At 38.9% G+C, this 18,031-nt stretch overlaps 1 protein-coding gene across 2 annotated transcripts in view; it reads left to right on the forward strand.

Annotated features, from left to right (window-relative positions):
• CERS6 (ceramide synthase 6) overlaps nt 1-18,031 on the forward strand; it is a 258,769-nt gene that overhangs the window by 186,938 nt on the left and 53,800 nt on the right. For both annotated transcript variants that reach the window (XM_084251563.1, XM_084251564.1), the window contains exons 5-6: nt 2,983-3,033; nt 7,260-7,352. In XM_084251563.1, the coding sequence (XP_084107689.1) occupies nt 2,983-3,033; nt 7,260-7,352 (144 nt within the window). The remainder of the gene's footprint in view (nt 1-2,982; nt 3,034-7,259; nt 7,353-18,031) is intronic.

The raw sequence follows: 18,031 nt of genomic DNA on the forward strand, positions 1-18,031 counted from the left end.
TTCTATGTTCTTAATTATATTACTATCCTTTAATTTGATGGAATATGTAGATTTTGACATCAGATGAATGTGGAAATGATTCTGAAAAATACATCTAATAATGAAAATGGAAACATTGATTAAATGAGAAAAACTTAGCTTCGTGGTATTAACTCACACTGAAGTTAAGCATGTGTTAAAATACAAGCATCCCAGATTCTAGATACCAGTGTTGAACTATAAAAAATGAAAATCATCTTCTCATGGAATGACATTTTCTTATCTTTAAATTGGGAAAGATAGTATTTATTCTATCTGTCTCTTCAGATTTTGGGGTTATGAGATCCTGGAAGATCGTAGTGTGCATATAGCAGGTGACTTAAGTATCTAGTGTTGTCAAAATAAGAGGTATATGTGAACATGCAGTTTACGTGAAAGAAGTTATTAAAGTGTTTGGCAAGTAAACTTGCAGGCTAAGCTAGGGCCCTGGTATCTCCATCAAATTCAAAATGTCTTGGCCTTTGCATCTGTTTCAGGTAACAAAAACTTACCTACTCTTTCCACAGGTCACTTAGGTGTCAGCATGTAATAGACATAATCTAGGTGTTGCCATCTAGAAGCACATGGGGAACAGGCTGGATGTCAGCAGAAATCCAATGAGCCAAGAAGCTCACAGTGGAACGGAGGCTCTAATGATGGGTTTTTCTGGGTCACTGGAGTCATACCTTTGCTCACATGCCTATAACTAGAAGGGATGGCAACAGTGGGAGAGATTCCCCCCGTGCCTTTAGAGGCAAGCACACACATGTCCTGATAGACTCAGAAGAATAATTGGAGATTTATTATAGGCCTTGCATTTAATTTTGTATTTCTTTCATTAGCATTCAGTAAATTAATGCTTAACTGTCAACTTGAGCATAGATGCTGGGGGGATAAACATATGCATATGACGTGTCTTCCCCTTGGAGCCTTTCAACTAATTGTGGAGCTAATAAACAGTTTCATCAGAGAGAAAGATAACATTTGTGTTGTATTTAAAATAGATTTTGGTGTGTTGGGCCACATTTAAAAATTATGCATGCATTTTTAATGCATATGTGTTTAAAAATAAATGTCTTTATCTATATTTATATCTATAGTACATAGGGAAAAAAAGGCCAAAATGGACTGTATGTAAAAATGTTCACAGTAATGACAATTGAATTTCCTGTACTTCACATATTTTTCTCAGTGGACACATGTTGTTGATATAAATGCAAGACAATGCCATTAAACTTTTGAAGTCTCTGAGGCATTTTTATTCATGCTATCTCATTGGAGCCTCACAATTCCCTGGGAGGTAGTACAGGAGTGAATATTGATACTGCAGAGGAGACAGACATGCAGTGAGTTTTTAAGTGCAGTGTGATGACATGATGCCTGCAGTATTAAACAGGCAACATATGGCAAAATCAAGACAAAAGGAAAGTGAATCAGTAGTGCATGAATGAAAGGGGGTTGTCAAGATTCCTGAACATGTTTAGGTTTAGGGTAGGGAGGGACTTTTCCTCACACTGATTCCCTAAACTGAAGTCTGGTTCCCTTTTGCAGTGTACACAGTGGTTACATTTGTGTTTGAGTTTGCTTCCCAGCTCTGGCACTGTCCTGCTATTTAGCCTGTGGAGTTATTTAAAGAGTCAGAGCCTCAATTTACTTATCCATAGAACAAGCCAAATAGTACTAGCTACTGTAAAGGTTAAATGAGTTCATGTGTGTAATAGCCTTTAAAAGTGTAGAGGATAGTTGAAAGGTAAACAATTTTTTAATTGGTTAAATAAATAGAAAATGGAGAAAACACCCTCAAGAAAAGTATATGAATATAAGGAGGTCTCAACAATTATTAGCTAATGTCATCAGCCTCATCCTCATTGGTGCAGGAGTGATAAGGGTGATGTGGAGTGAAAGGATATCTGTGTGGCTTTCAGGAAAACAACTGATTATCCTGCTGCAGATAGCAACTTTTTAATCTTATAAGGTCTAGGACAAGGTATGTAGGTTAGGTCAGTACAAATATACCTGACATTTATCTTTCAATGATGATACCATTTTGAGATCCATAAACACACATACATGGGTTGGATTGACCAACCTATTATTCTCCTTAATAGTAAGAAAGATATATATCAAATGTTTATAGATATATGCCGATATATGCCATTGATTAGCTGTAGATCAGGGTGCAAAAGAATTGTAACGTTAATGCAAAAATATGAAAGTTTGCACGGTATTATTGGATGGCTCAGATCTCTGTTTAAGACCCTAGCAGCCCATCCCCATTTGTTGTAAATGGTAAATGTTTGGAATCTGTGTGTACCCTTAGATGTTCTGTTTCTATGATGTAAGGTAAGGAATTGTCAAATTAAGATTGTTTTGTCTTTAAAAGACCTTGACCATGAGTCAGAGGTGGAGTCTGCTGGGAGGGTTCGTTCCCTTAGGCGTGGAATCAGTCTGAGCTGAATTGAGACTTCATTTCAGAAGTATACCTGACCCTTAGCCTAGTAAAAACATGAAACCCTTGCATAATAGTGTTGCTTTGTAAACACTGGGTGGGTGTGTTTTGAGGTAGTTCGTACCAATTGTCAGTATTGTTTATTGATAGTAGTAAGCCTGATGATTTACATCTCATTTTGGTAAGACCTGTGGAGGGCTCTGCTGTTGAGGCTGATTAGGGAGAAGGAATGTATCTATGTGACCAGTAAAATCTAAAAAAAAAAAAAAAAAAAAAAAAAACAGCTGAACTCTGTTCCAGTTGAATTTAGAAGATTATGTAGAGAAAATATACACTGGAATACTAGTTGCTTTAACATCCTAATTGTTTTAAATCCTTCAGCTGTTACACCAGTAGAATATTGAAATACCAAAATATTCAGGAAGAGGGAATCAAGATCCTGGCCTAAGCATCCCTTTGCCCTCCTGCTTCACTTTCAAAACATGTCAAATATATTTCCTTGTCATTTTTTTCAGACCCCCTGGTTGTGGAATACAAGGCATTGCTGGTACAACTACCCCTACCAGGTAAGGAGACATTACTGTGTGTACGTGACATTATACACAGAGTTTCTTCCTTTGGTCTAATTCATGGGTCTAGGCAGGTCCCAGCAAGTGGATAGCTGCGTTGCTTTTTGGCCCCCTGTCCCTTATTTGATGCTGAACATAGCCTATCGAGGGAAGTAGTTTATATTTTCAGTGTTCAGAATGAAAGCTGAATTGTTTTAGCAGATGGAGTAAGTGTGGAAGGTACATTTACAGAAGAGTAAGATACGGTCAGTTCAACATGTGGTTGGTTCTTGTTTCTATAGCTGATCTACTTTAAGGTGGCAAGCCTGTGTCCTCGTAACAACCTGGGCCCGTGCTGACAGCTAGTGGGCAAAACCCAAGTGTGGGACTAGAGTGGACATGGTGAATTTAGTTCACTTGGTGACTTAGGAGCAGCCCTTAAATATATTGATCAAGCACCATTTCCTTTTACACTACTGTTATATATAATAGTCCCAAGAAGGGAGCGTTTCAGATGCTTGCCCACTGCCATACTTTTGCCTCTGACCATGAATTCAGTAATATTATCGTGTTACATATGGTCCCAAGATGAGTTACTATTTGAATATCAAACCTGGGCTTTTCTAGAAATTTCTCACAAAAAAAATTCTAGAATTTCTCTTTTATTTGAGAGATGCTATATAAAAGAACAGATTTAACTAAATAAAGGGAAACATGTTATTATAAACAACTCGAATTTATTGGATCTCATTGGAATTCTTTTGAGTTGTCTTTTTAGAGTCACTTGACCTTTTGATGTGAGATGGTGAGTGGAAGCAGACATGCACCCCTCTATTATACACAGGGTCACCACAGGGGCAGGACTGGCTTTAGATGCTTCTTGGGATGCATGCTTGAGGCTAAGGCCATGGTGAAATGAAATTTCAGTTTGGGGCCTCCCTGGTGGCGCAAGGGGTTAAGATGCAACCAACGAAGTGATCTGCAGCCACTGCTGCACAAGTTCGATCCCTGGCCAGGGAACTACCCACATGGCGCAGCAGACCTCTCCTGTCTCACCTGCTGCTCCCCTCAGCAGTGTATTTCAGTAGATCTGCCTGTCCTGCCCCCACCCCGTGTCTCTGGTGAATCCTTTGAACCTCTGGCTCATACCCCAGCTTTTGTATGCATAAATAAATCTTAAAAAAAAAAAAAGAAATTCCAGTTTGCATAGCTTCTGCATCCTTTACTCAGATTAGAAAAGACCTGTCTATGAGCAACATGACATGGCTAGAGCTGAACATCCGGGTGTCTGCAATCTTGAAACCCGTTGCCATGTACTCAGCTGTAATTCTCAGGTCCAGCTGCTGTTTGACTAACTTAAATACTCAGAACGTTGTCACTTACAGCTCTCTTTGTGCCCCATAATAGTATATTGAGTGGAACAAGCCATATATATCTTTAGAATTCTATTTTTAAAAGTACATCAAAGCCTTCTAGAAACCTTAACTCATATGTTAGTGTGGCAGCTGCTCTAAGGCTCAGCATTTATGAGGTAAATTCTGTCCTGTGAACGACATTGAGACAAATGCCATATGAAATGTAATACCCACGCTTCTTCATAACTATAATGTAGTCTGAAATAACTTTCACATTTATGTCTGCATCTGACAAAATGCTTATTTCTGAGAAAATTAGTTGCTAGGGCAGTGGCTCAAAATATAGTTGCAGACTGTTTCAGAGGGAACTGTAGATTCAAGATGAAAAATTGAGGGTCCGGTAGACACGGTTATGTTTAAAAATAGGGAGCATCAATTAGTAGAGAGGGAAAGATAGATATATGAGGATTCAGATCAAGAGTATCTCCTATTGCTTGTCAATGAATAGGTCACCATTGGGGTTCCAAAAGCTATGACCAATTCATGATAACTTGCGGGAACTGTGATCATCTTTGATTAAACTCCATATTCTAATATGAACAAAAAGTTTGCTGCCTTCTTTGTGTGTGTAGGGGAAAAATGTAATAATGTATACATGAAATGTACAGGCTGCAATTCAGAGTCAGTCTCAAGCCCTATAGTAGAGCACTTTTGAAAATGGGGCACACTGGTGAAACATATTACATCTTTAGCATACATATTAAATATCTAAACAGATTCTTAGATGAAAGAAGAATGACCTATTTCAGTTTTTTTAAGGACAACTGTTCCTTGTGTATGAGTATGTACATTGTTTATTACATTATGTAATGTTTTGTGTGTGTATGTTTTTAGTATAAAGTAGTGTGCAGTTGGATCTTGCAGTTGTGTCTAAAAGAGCAAATGGGAATGGGAAGCTCTAGTGTGGTGATCACAGGTCCTCACTAGTTGTGAGACCTGAGAATTAACCACAGCAATTTCCTATCAACTACATGATCTAGAAAATGGTGGTGCTAATTTTACAGGATTTTTACGGGAGTCAGAGGGGTTAACATGGGTCAACTTACCCAACTTTCACAAGTGGGGTAATTATGATGCTCACTTCTGAACTCTGCGGTTTCTTGATGTGCTCTCACTTGTTCCTATAACCCATGGCGGCGTTGTTCCAGGTGGTGGCATAGAGAGTAAGGGAATTGCATTAAAACTGAAATTCCACCATGACCCACAAACCTCCTGAGCCAGTGTCCTATTCTCTAGACTTCATTGCTGCCTTACGTCTGACCTGAATACCCATCCTTGCACATGAATGTCTTCACATTTAAATGGACAATTTAGTGGGAAATATGGTCATTGAAAGAGGATTCCAAGTTTGAATACTGTGATGCACATCATTGCCAGAGTTTAGAATTTCTGGTGGGAGAGTATCATATTTTTTTTTTTGTGTGTGTGTGTGTGTGTGTGTGTGTGAGAGAGAGAGAGAGAGAAAGAGAGAGAGAGAGAGAAATATCAGTGAGATATTTCTTGATGTTGATGTATAAACTTGGTAATGAAGTGAATATCAGTTTCTTGTGAGTGAAAGTCATTTGTTGTGCTGCCACTATATACAACTCATCACAGAAATGCATTGCATTTACCGAATTACATTGTGTTTACCAAATACACCGTGGCCTTATGTGTAGCGCTGTGGATACATTTGTGTGGTAAGCTTCAAGGATCTTTCATTTATTCTGATAAAGCAAGACATATCTTTACAACTCAAAAAACAAAAATAAAAGCTAAAGAAGTAAGAAAAGATCATTGAACTGGATTTTTGGAATCTGTTTTGTTTTCCTGGGTTTATGTGCAAAATATTTTTGAATTACACTGTGTGTCTGGGCCTCTGAGGCCGGTGGAGCAGGTACCACCTCCTTTTTACAATAAGTAAAACTAAGGTTCAAGTTTCCTAACTCCTATGCTGTGGAGCTGGGGCTCTCTCTCAGATTTCCTGACTATGTGCCTCGCATGGTATTTCTTGGAAGCTTTCTTGTCCCTCAGATCTCTTTTTTTTTTTCAAGATCTATTTATTTATGCACACAAGAACTGGGGTACAGATCAGAGGTGTGGGGGATGAGAGGATTCACCAGAGACAGAGTGGGGAACAGAACAAGTAGATCTACTGAAGTACACTGCTGAGGGGAGCAGCAGGAGAGTCAGGAGAGGTCTGCTGCACCATGTGGGTAGTTCCCTGGCCAGCGGGGGATCAAACTCTTGCTGCAGAGGCTTCTATTATAGCTTCACAGTGCTATGCTTAACCCCTTGCACCCCCAGGGAGGCCCGTCCCTCAGATCTCTTAACAAATAGTTTGGAATTATCTGTTTTGGAAATTTGCAATGCCCTGAACATTGCGTAATAGCAAGAAAACCCTAATTAATGCAGAACCAAAACTGTGCCTCAGTGACCCAGGTAGTACCTGCCTTTCCATCACCACCTCCTTTGTCCCCTTGCTATGGAATCTCATAGCAGTTGTTCAAAGTTACTCTTTTAATTATGTGGCAGATTTTTTTCCAGATACTTAAGGAATCTTGCAGATACTCATATCAAAGCTCTGCAGATGCTACTGTTAAACTGAATAGTGACTTAGGTACCAGATGTGCGTACTGATTGACCTTTTTGTGGATTAAAGGTGAAAAAAAGTAACGCCAATAAACTATGTTAGATGTACCCTTCAGAGGCTTATCCACAAAGAGAATGGGGCAGGAATTTGTGGAGGTGTAAGACCATGTCATTCTTTAGCACTGAGCTTGAGATGTTTGGGGAAGAATTGGGTTTCCTATGAACTATTAACCTTTGCTTTTTTTCTTTGGTCCTCAGCCACTCACAACTGACCTTCACTACTATTATCTCCTGGAGCTGTCATTTTATTGGTCTTTAATGTTTTCCCAGTTCACTGATATCAAAAGAAAGGTAAGAGGGTTATGTTGTAAAGTACCTGTGGACACGCATCTTTAATGGTCTGTGGCAGATGAATATAGAGTTTCAAAGATACTCACCTCACCTCTCTTCTTCCTGCAGCACTAGGCCAGTGCTTCTCTCTGCATTTTTACAGAATATTCTCTGTTTTTGTTTGTGCTGTTTTGTACTTTGTTGCATGGTCTCTTCTTTCTTCCCCAAAACTTAGTGTTCTTTTTTCCATAAAAAATAAAGCAATGATACCCAACAGCCATAATTTTCTCTCAGTCTGATTCGTAAGTCATCTGTTCCCCTCATTAAATAAAGAAGTACAATTTTATTTGTAATTCCTGGGAGAGAATAAAATGTCAGTTTTCCAGCCCTGCAGAATGCGGTTTTTTTTCCCCAAGTAAAGGATTATTATCTAGTATCAAAATATGTGATGAACATACAGCATTCCTAAGTAAACTGAAATGTGGTTTTCATCCCTCTTCTCCACTGAAATAGCTTTTGCTGAGGATGATCTTGACTTTCTACAAGTTAAATATACTTATTCAAGTTCTCATGCTACCAACTTGCAGACAGAGTTGGCACTCTGGGATAATCACTACTAATTTTTTTCCATGATCCCATTTTCTCCAGAATCCCATATTTAGATCATCTTTGCTGGCCTCATTCCCAGTGTCTCATTCTTTCCACATTTGTTTGTCCCAGGGTCTCTGGTCCTGAATATCTCCCTGGATAATCAAGTTTATATACTTCCAACTGTGATCTATGTGCTAAGAATGCCCACATGGTTTCTCTTCTGCCTCAGATTCTGTCTAGTCCAGAATTCCACATATCAAGTCATAAATAGCAGTATTAGGCATCTGCCTAGTACAGTAACCTCCAGGAAGGTCCTCTTGTCTTAATAGTCATCCTTGCCCCCCTACCACCTGAGAGTTAGCTTGCTGTTGTGATATGATAACATATATCTGAAGAGGTGTGATCTTATGCCTTTCAATCATATCTAGTATAAGCCAATGTATATAACTTGTAAGTCAGTATATAACCTTTTTATATATATAATATAAATAATATATGAGATATATATATATATATATATATATATATATATATATATATAAAGATTAGCCCATGTAACCTCTTCTTTGAAGCCTTAAGGTTTCAGTTCCCTCAAGGTTTTCCCTTCTTCCTCTGTGTTTATTTTATAAGTGTTCGACGTTTACCATATTGTATTTTAACAATATGATGACCTGTCATTCTCCCTCACTTGGACGGTGAAGACTAGGATATATTCATTTATACCTTTTATACTACCAGTGTACCTGCTTGCAGTGGTGATCAGAAATTTAGGGGGAATGAGTAAGTATGGCTTCTGACTTACTAATGGAAGCCTTCCAAACTCCTTTGCAAATGGGGCTGTGTATTATGATGGAACACAGTACTATAATCTGTAACTTCTTGGTCAGACCAGTAATCTGCAAAATTGCAGTATGTATCCAAGTGGCAAAGTCATTTAGGAGTCTGTGGCCCTGGAGCCTGTGTACCCTTTCCGCAAGTATGCGCCTCTCACTCTCCTACAGCAGTGCTTACAGGGCTGGCAAAAGCTGTCTTTCCTGAGTGCTGTGGTTGCATGTGCCATAATGTGGTATATGTCATCTGAGTCTCAGAAGAATGATCAGGGTCAAGACTAGGTTTTAGGTAAACCAGATAACTCACATCCATAATTTGTGGTTCCCTTGGTTATTGCAACAAACCATCTGGATCGGTTTCTGGAAATGTTTAAGGATCTTTTAGTGATGCATGCCTGTTAGATTTCATCTCTTACATGAGGAGCCTTCTTTCCTGTAGTAAGTATTTTTAGACTGACTATCTCTTATGTGCCAGGTACTGGGCTGGGCTCATTTTGCATTTTACTTTTTTTTTATTATTTAAATCTTTAATTATAGCAGAATGTACATTATGTAAAGTTCAGCTTAGCCATTTTTAAGTGTACAGTTTGATAGTGTTACTTACACTCATATTGTTGTGCAACCTGCCTCCGGGAAAACTTATTTTGCAGAACTAAAATGGTGTCTGTTAAATAGCATTTCACCATTCCCTTTCCTCCTTAGTCCCTGGTACCTTCCACTCTACTTTCTGTTTCTTTGAGTTAGACTATTTTAGGTCCCTCATGTAGATGGAATCATGCCACCTTTGGCCTTTCATGATTGGCTTATTTCATTTAGTATATTACTCTTGGATTCATCCTTGTTGTAGTGTATGTTGGAACTTCATTCCTTTTTAAGGCTGAATATTGTGTATTTTCTTTTCTTTTGAAAAGTATTTTTTTCCCAAATAGTCATACAAAATACTTGTATAACAAAGTAGGTGGTTTGAATATTCTCCCCACTTTGTAGTTGAAAAAATTAGATTTTTCTGAGGCTGTGCAATGTGGAAATAAATTAGAACACAAGCTTACTAAGTAAAGTCCTCTTTCATTCACTGTTAGATTAGATGTGTACACAATTCTTGCATTGTCTTGTCTTGCCTTGCTCCTGACAGAAGAATAGTCAGCCTTTTCCATCTCTACCATTTTATTAGTTCTTCTTTTACTTATGGGTGCCACCTAGAGTCAAGAGCTTAATAAGCAAAGGCTAACTGTCCTTAACTCTTAGGAGCCTAGTCCTAGCCAAACATTGCTATACCAAAAGTGACCAAGCTCCCTCCTCTTCCTTGAGCTTTCTCATCCATCAACCTGTCTTTTCAGTGAGCCAAGTGGACTCATAGAATCCTCATTGTTTTAAATCAAGTAACTGTTATTTTACTAGTTATGAAGTAGGTTATTTTCAAGGATTGAAGTTTATCATTTTTATGGTTTTAATGGTCTTGCATCTGAGTAGAAAATGCCTACTTAGAAAAAAAGATAATTTTATAGCGGGGCTTACAGAATTGATTTCTATGCATACTGTTTACAAATTAATTACATGTTTTTTCCTAGTCAACACTAATAGCTGGTTTAGGTTCTGGCACCTCTCCCTTCTTCACTTGATCAGATTATCTTTACATGTTCCTGGTGCATCTGGTTTATTGATGTTTCGTCCACAAAATAGTATTGTGCCACTACCAGACATGCTTATTATTATGATCAGCACAGGTTTATTAAGGAAGGCCATTTCCTCTGTTGCCACCTCTTATTAGTGAGACCTAGCTCTTGCCTTTCTCCTTTGTATCTTGCTGTCACTACAGGTCCTTGGTGGTTTTCTCCCCACTCTTCTACCATCTGGAGGACTTTCATTCCAGCCATCAGCACAGGCTTATGGTGCATGCTGGCTGCCAGTACTTTCGCTCTCTACACACTGCAGCTATTAACTAAACCCTCTGCACACAGCCTGCTTCCTAGTTGTGGAATAGAGATATTTGAAGACACTGTAGACAACATAATGTGGGAATGAACTTCTGAAGGATATTCATTCATAGGGTCTTATTAAAACAACAGATACATTCTTGGTATTCAACATCGTTTGAAACATCTTTTATTTCCTGTGGCTTAATTTTTCTTAAAATTCTGCCCTACGGCCCCTGTTCACAGTGAGTATTTCTCCCACACATCCAAATTTTTCCAAGAAAAGCTAGTAAGTATTATTGTGCTGGAGCTCAAAGCAGCTTGCTCATGTCTAAGCTCTGTGTCTCTTTTAACTAAGCTACTGTTTAATTTGACTGCCCGGGCCCTTGGCCAGTGGGTGCTGCTCGTGTTCAAAATCCTTCTCAGGAAATTATCTGTGGCTGAGTTCCAGAGCCCAGCTGGTAAAATCAGCTTCTTACTCTTTTAGTCTTTAACCTGGTAGAATACTATATCTCGTAAAAGATTCCTCATATTGAGATATGACGATGAACTTTGGCAAGAAACTTATTGATTTGTGTTTGCTGTCTGGTAACTTTTGCAGCAAATAACTGGTGCCCCTTGCACTGAGCACTTCAGCTGCCTTTGGGAACCTGACATGCTCCAGATCTTTCCCTCTTCCATTAATTTTAAGGCAAAAGAAAACCCATGCTTTCCTCCTCTTATAAGGAAGCAGTATGGCATAGAATTAAGTGAAATAATGTCCATGGATCATGTATTACAATGCTTGACAAAATAGAATAGTACCTAGCACGTGATCACCAAAATCTGGTCGAATCAAAGTGTAGTCCTAAAACGAACAAGTAGACAAACTCCAAAATGAGTGGTCACAAGTTTTTGTTTTGGGGCCAATAAAAAATAACAAGAATAATTAGGAAGAGGAACTAAAGGTTGTTAATCTTTTTTTACTTTTCCTAGTAAGAAAAAATTTTTAAGAGATTTATTTATTTATGCATACAAGAGCTGGGGTACAGACCATTAGTGTGAAGGGCGAGGAAATTATCTGTGGCTGAGTTCCAGAGCCCGGCTAGTAAAATCAGCTTCTTACTCTTTTTTTCTTACTCTTTCCTACAGAGACAGAGTGGGAATAGAGCAGGCAGATTGATTGAAATACACTGCTGAGGGGGGCAGCAGGCGAGACAGGAGAGGTCCGCTGTGCCATGTGGGTAGCTCCCTGGCCAGCCAGGGGATCGAACTCAGGCTGCAGAGGCCACAGATAGCTTCACAGTTTGCGTCTCAACCCCCTGCACCACCAGGGAGGCCCCCCTAGTAAGAAAATTTTAAAAGTACCATTTATCACCATCAATTCATAAAAGGAAAGAACATTTTAAAGGAGAAGAGATACCTTGTAGTAAACAAGAACACTTTAAATTTATCATTATGGAGAAGATTATTTTCACATTTTTTTTTTCTAACTGGGGGAAATATTAGGAGCAACATGGCCTAGCGGCTAAAGGGGTGGGCTCTGGAGTTAATCTACCTGCCCATGCCCATACCTAATTTGGTGCAGCCTTGAGCAAGTGACTTTGCCTCTGTTCCATGGTCTCCTGATTCAAAGAGTGGGGTTCACATAACCTAGCTCATGGGAGTGTTATGAACATAAATAATAAACACTCTTTAACAATGCCTGGCACATATTAAATGCCCCACAACTGTTAGCTATTACCGTAGTCATTAATGCAGTTCACCAGATATTGTTAGTTCTCCTTCCAGGCATAGGTAATTCTCAGCCATGTCCTCTGTGGCTTAGGGTGAAGAGAGGGGCAGGAGGGAAGGTGACCAATAAGCTGTGAGCAAAATTGACTTCACTAACTTTGGGGCTTCAGTATTGAACTGCTGTTGTAAGAACCAGCCCCAAATCTCTTTGACCCTGTAGCACAGTGATTGTAACATTGGAGATGGAGCCTGCTCTATCAGCCTGGGCCCCTGAGTAACTGTGGTGAGCAGAGTTCTTTCTCGCCCCAATTGGTATCATGCAGAGGGTAAGAAATAGGCTATTGTTTAAATCACTGAAATTTTAAGGGCTTTGTTATTGTCACTTAATCGAATTTATCCTGACTGGTGAAGATAATGTTATTAATATGGTAATTATCTTTCCCTAGAACAATTCTTGGAAATAATTTGTCTGTATCAACAATTCTTCAAGTATGGTCTGCAGACTCCTTGAAATCCGCAAGGCCTTTTCAGGCAGTCTGCAATGTCAAAGCTGTTTTGGTAATAACATTGATATGTCATTCGCCATTCTCACTGTGTTGAAATCTGCACTGAGTATGCAGAGGTAAGGGTGGATAAAATTGCCAGTAATGCACTAAACTGTACTAGTAGTCATTGTATTCATCAGTGCTACATGCTTACAGGAAGAAAAAGAAGTTTCCGTGTCATTTGAGAATACTTTGATAGAACAGTAAAAATGCTAATTTTATTAAATCTCTATTCTGGAGTATACATATAAAAATATTTTGTGTGATGAAATGAGAAGTAGGCATAAAGAACGTTTGCTCCAAAGCAATGTACAGCAGGGTCTCAAGAAAAATCTTGTGCAATTCACTTCTTTTGCATTGCAAGCTAAACTGGCTACTTCTCTCTTCCTTTATAGAACCTCATTTTTGCTTGAAAGAATGATTATTCCAACTTGTGTATTTGGTGGATATTTTCTTGAAAATGCACAGTGAGGTTAGCAATTGATATTGTCGTCACTGATAAAACTCAAACTTTCAAGCAAAAATTAGATTTTTGGAAACCTTGTGGCTGTCAGCGAGAGCATGCCTGATAGCATCTTAATACTTAAAAGTCTTTTCTGATAAGATTGGTAATGGTAGCAATATTAATAAATATAATTTAAAAATTATTGTATAACCAAGTGTCTCATTAACTCAGTGAACTATCATAGGTAAGTGATACAAATCATAGGTAAGTGAAAATTTTATTAAAAAATAAAAATAGACAGAGAATTTAATGTAAGAGAATACCAAAAGGTTATTGCTATGGTTTTAGATTCCACGTTGCATCTAAACTTTCACAATATCCCACTTGCCAAGTTTTGGTGTGGCATCTTCACAGAAGAATATCCATCACTATGAAAAGATTATTAAGATACTTCTCCCTTTTCTTATTGTGTTAATGGATTTTTTAAAACATACTTCAACCAAAATAACATGGCAATAAGCTGATAGGCAGTTATGAGGTTCCAGGTCTCTTAAGCTGAAAAGCCAAAAGATTTGCAATAATGTAAAATAATACACTTCTTCTAACCATCTTAAATTTTTGCAAAATCTAGGTATTTTTCATTAATGCTTGATTATGACCATGAAAGGGACTTTATTTAAAATAAATAAATGTATTTTACATTTACTTACATTAAAAATTTACATTTACATTAAAATTACATTTACATTAAAAATTTCTGAGTTGAATGTATAATGTAAATACTGATAAATATAACCCACATAAGCAAACACTTTTTGATGTCCTCAATAATTTTAAAGAATATAAAAAGGTCCTGAGCCCAAACTGTTTGAGAACTGCTGGCCTAGATTCTTTCTAAGTCTTCCCTAAAAATGTGATTCCCTGGCGGTACCTGCCTCAGGTGGTGTCAGTGTGTCCTTTCTTTGCTTATAAAACCCAAAATCACACTAGAGGACACCTGATCACCCCAAAGGGGCAAGAATGGTGAGCTATCTCTCATGGAGACACAGTCAGGGAGGCACTTAGCCCCTTTTGGGGATCTGCGGAGTTGCTCTTTTTTGTGTCTTCTATGCCCAGAGTAACAATATTCAGCATAGGTTTCTGCTGAGCCAGATTCCCAACCTTAGCCTCCATCCTGTTTTTTTCTCACTACATCTTCAGAATGTAGGAGAAGAAAAGACAGCTCATTTTAATAAGCTACCACCTGTGATTAGAGCATTTCAACCCAGTACTGTGTGAGTCTGTGGGAGAACAACAGAATGGTATTGTCTGGAAAATATTTTATAGGGCAATTTTATGGGATTTTATTCAAAGGTTTCCTTAACTAGTGACTTACTCTGACAGTCAGACTCCCAAGTTCTTGCCAAGGCAGAGGCTCTGCAGCTTCCAATACCTTGCAGTCAGATGCTGGCCACTGAGTTGACCCTTTGTGTGATGCAGAGGGCCACAGAATTGCTGTATGACAGAGACCCACACCCAGGACCCACATAGCCTGCTGGTCAAGGGCTCTTATTTCTCATGTCTCGGGCCCCTGGGGCCCCACCTGAGGTGCCACTGACACTTGGATTTAGTGTCATTCAGCTTGGAGGATTTAGTCATTCAGCTTCCTCTGGGGATTTTCTTTCAAGTCAGGCAAGGAGTCTTGAGAAAACACCCAGTCTGGCTTATTATAGCTCCAGCTATCTCCCTGGTTCTGTGAATTCTCTCATTTCTATCACCATAAATATAAACAATCCAATTTCATAGCCTCCCTTTGGCCTCTTAAGAAGGGGCATCCTCCTGCTTTTGCTCTTTATTCCCCTTCTCTGCCTATCTTTTTAGAAGAAGACCATGTTCTAATTGTTACTTTCTCACTTACATGTGTTTTCACATGTGTCCTCTCTCTTCTGCTTCCTTCCTCATTGTTGTCTTTCCTCAGGCATTTGTTTTTGAGAAGCGGCCTGCCATGGTGGTTAGAGGCCTGAACTCTGGAGCCAGCAGAAATGGGATTCAGATCTAACTCACGACAGCCCTTACTGTGTGACTTTCGAAAAGTTATGCAACCGCTCTGTGCCTCGGTTTCTTTATAAAACGGAGTTCAGATAGTGCTGAGTTGTGGAATTATTGTTAAGAATAACCCACAGAGTTAGAACCTGTGGAGCTTGAAAATTAGTAAGCAGTTTGGAAAAGAAGAGTTTACCAGGAAGGCAAAAGTAGGGTGGGGCATGGAGAAAAGAAGGAAAAATACCAGTGCTCGAAGCAGAAAAAAAAAAAAAAACTGCACCCCTGAGGTCTGCCTGAGGACAAGAAAAAACCTGGAGTGAATTCTGTAGGTAGAATTCTGGCTGTTTGTGGATGCAGGTGGGGAGTTCAGGAAGAGGAGTTAAACTTACCAGCAGCATCCTGTTGGGAGACTTTTTCTGTCTTCATTCTAAATACAAAATTGAGTCCTTGATGGCCTGTTTTTATTTTGAGTCTGATGGGCTTTACAGTAAATATGAAGCCAATGTCTTTTGAACCCTGGGATATTCTGGGATATTTCCAATTTTAGTTGAGCATAGTCTGCCCCCTACTGATCATTGTGGACATTTTCAAACTGAATGGGTTTCCTCTTTAAGTTTTGCCATTGCTTTTGTCTTTAAGGATATTGCTACACACACACACACACACACACACACACACACACATACACACACGCACACAAACAAATGAAAGTCTGTTAACCTGTGCATCACTGAAGATCCTTCTGTTGCAGGTATTTAAATGTCTTATAATTGACTCTTCTAGCATTAAAAGCTATACAAATTAGTGTGATTGGACGAAGAGTAATTTAAACAGAGCCCAGAAAGGTATAAATGAAGGCCTCCAACTTGGATACTTGTAATTTGGCAAGACTTGTGATGATGAGAATTATGGAAGACCCAAAGTTCAATGAGATAAAAATGCATGTATATATAATTAAGAAAAATGTCCATATCATTTGAAGACAGAGTACATTCAGAGAGTGTATTTTTGATGGGGAGAGGAAAGAGAAGCGTGAAAGACTCCACAGACTTGCATATTAAGTCCTGTGCTCTGGCTGGGGACACTGGAAAGGAATCAATGGCACTATCTTATTCTTTTCTGTTGTGTAAATAAAATTTTATTGCATCCTTTTCTATTTAATACAATTAATTGAAGATTAAAGATTCAATAATTCATGGTAGATGAAGCTATGAGTTCTGGATCTTGAGGTGGTACTGTTACAGGGCAGGGAGAGGGCAGCCCAAACCCCACAAACCTGCCTATTCTAAATGGGTTTGGCCATTCGCCGCATCAACACAAAACATATGAGACTTTAATGGGAAGGAACTTTAATGCAATAGGAAACAATACAGGAAAGGCAAAGAATATAGCTTCTAAATCAAGCATTCAAAGTTACCCGTCCCTTCGTGGGTAAAACTCCATCCAAATGGGATTGGCCCAGAGCAAGGCCCCAAAGCCTGCCACAGGTCTAAAGCATCTTCTAGTGGGGACCCACAGAAAAGGGTCAGAAACAACCAGACAAGCCCGGAAGGTAAAAAGAGCAAAATCAAAATCAAGATAAAGGCCACCATTGTCACTTCCCCTCGGGTCTCTCACCCACATCTGTGTCACCCAGTCCATGACCAAAAGGCAAGCTCAGTTTCTTCACGTGTCTCTTGGCCCCATGTGCCTCCTCCAGGTCTCCTTCTGGATCTCCATCCTGCTTCCTTCCTTCCTCAGTCTCCTCTGCAGCTTCTTGTCTCCCTGCTCAGCTCCACCCTCCATTTGGGTGGGGCAGGGAACCTGGAACCTCCCCCTTTCCTGGGGACCACCCTGTTACAGTACCATAAGTTTTACACAGGAGAAAGATTTTATAGAAATTATATAACAATTTTTCATTTCATTTACGTGGTTTCCCAGAAACTATAAAGTAATGGCACATCAAGGAGTAGGGAAAATAAATACTGCACCCCCATAGACAGCTCTTGTTTTAAAAGCTGGTAACGAAACTCCTTGTTCTTCAGATTGCCCTGAAGTTATAGCTATAATTTATTGTGAGGATTTTGTTAGAGACACTTTCCAAAACTCTTTATAGTTTATCTGAATTTTGAGATTTATATTTAGTGGGTTATTTCAGAATGGCTATGTAGAGTAAATCGCTCATGCATGCGTTATCTGAAGAAAATGCCCAAATGTCAGCCATAACACTGCTCAGTGCTACATCTCAGGAGGTGTCAACTAAATTGCCTATAGTACGTTTTTTGATGGCGACTCTAAGGCAAGGGTCATCAAACATTGCTGCAAGAGACCAGATGCCAAATATTTTAAACTTGCAGGCCTTATATTCTTTGTTACAACTTAGCCTAGTACTATAGCAAGAACATCACCAAAGACAGTACTAAACAAAATAATGTGTTATTGTTGCAATAAGCCTTTTTTTAATTTTTTTTTATTTTTTAATATTTTTTTAAATAATAAATTTTATTTTTATATTCCCCATACAATTGCAACCCCCCCCATTCTGACCCCAATCCCTCCCCTCCCGCCCCCCACCCCCCAAAAAGTGTCTCTGGTTCATAGTTTTTTGTTGATTTTGATTTTCACTTTCTTATAGTTATTCAATTTCCTGGTCTCTTATTTA

This window comes from Talpa europaea (genome assembly GCF_964194135.1).
Source record: "Talpa europaea genome assembly, chromosome: 1".
NCBI classification, from domain to species: Eukaryota; Metazoa; Chordata; class Mammalia; order Eulipotyphla; family Talpidae; genus Talpa; species Talpa europaea.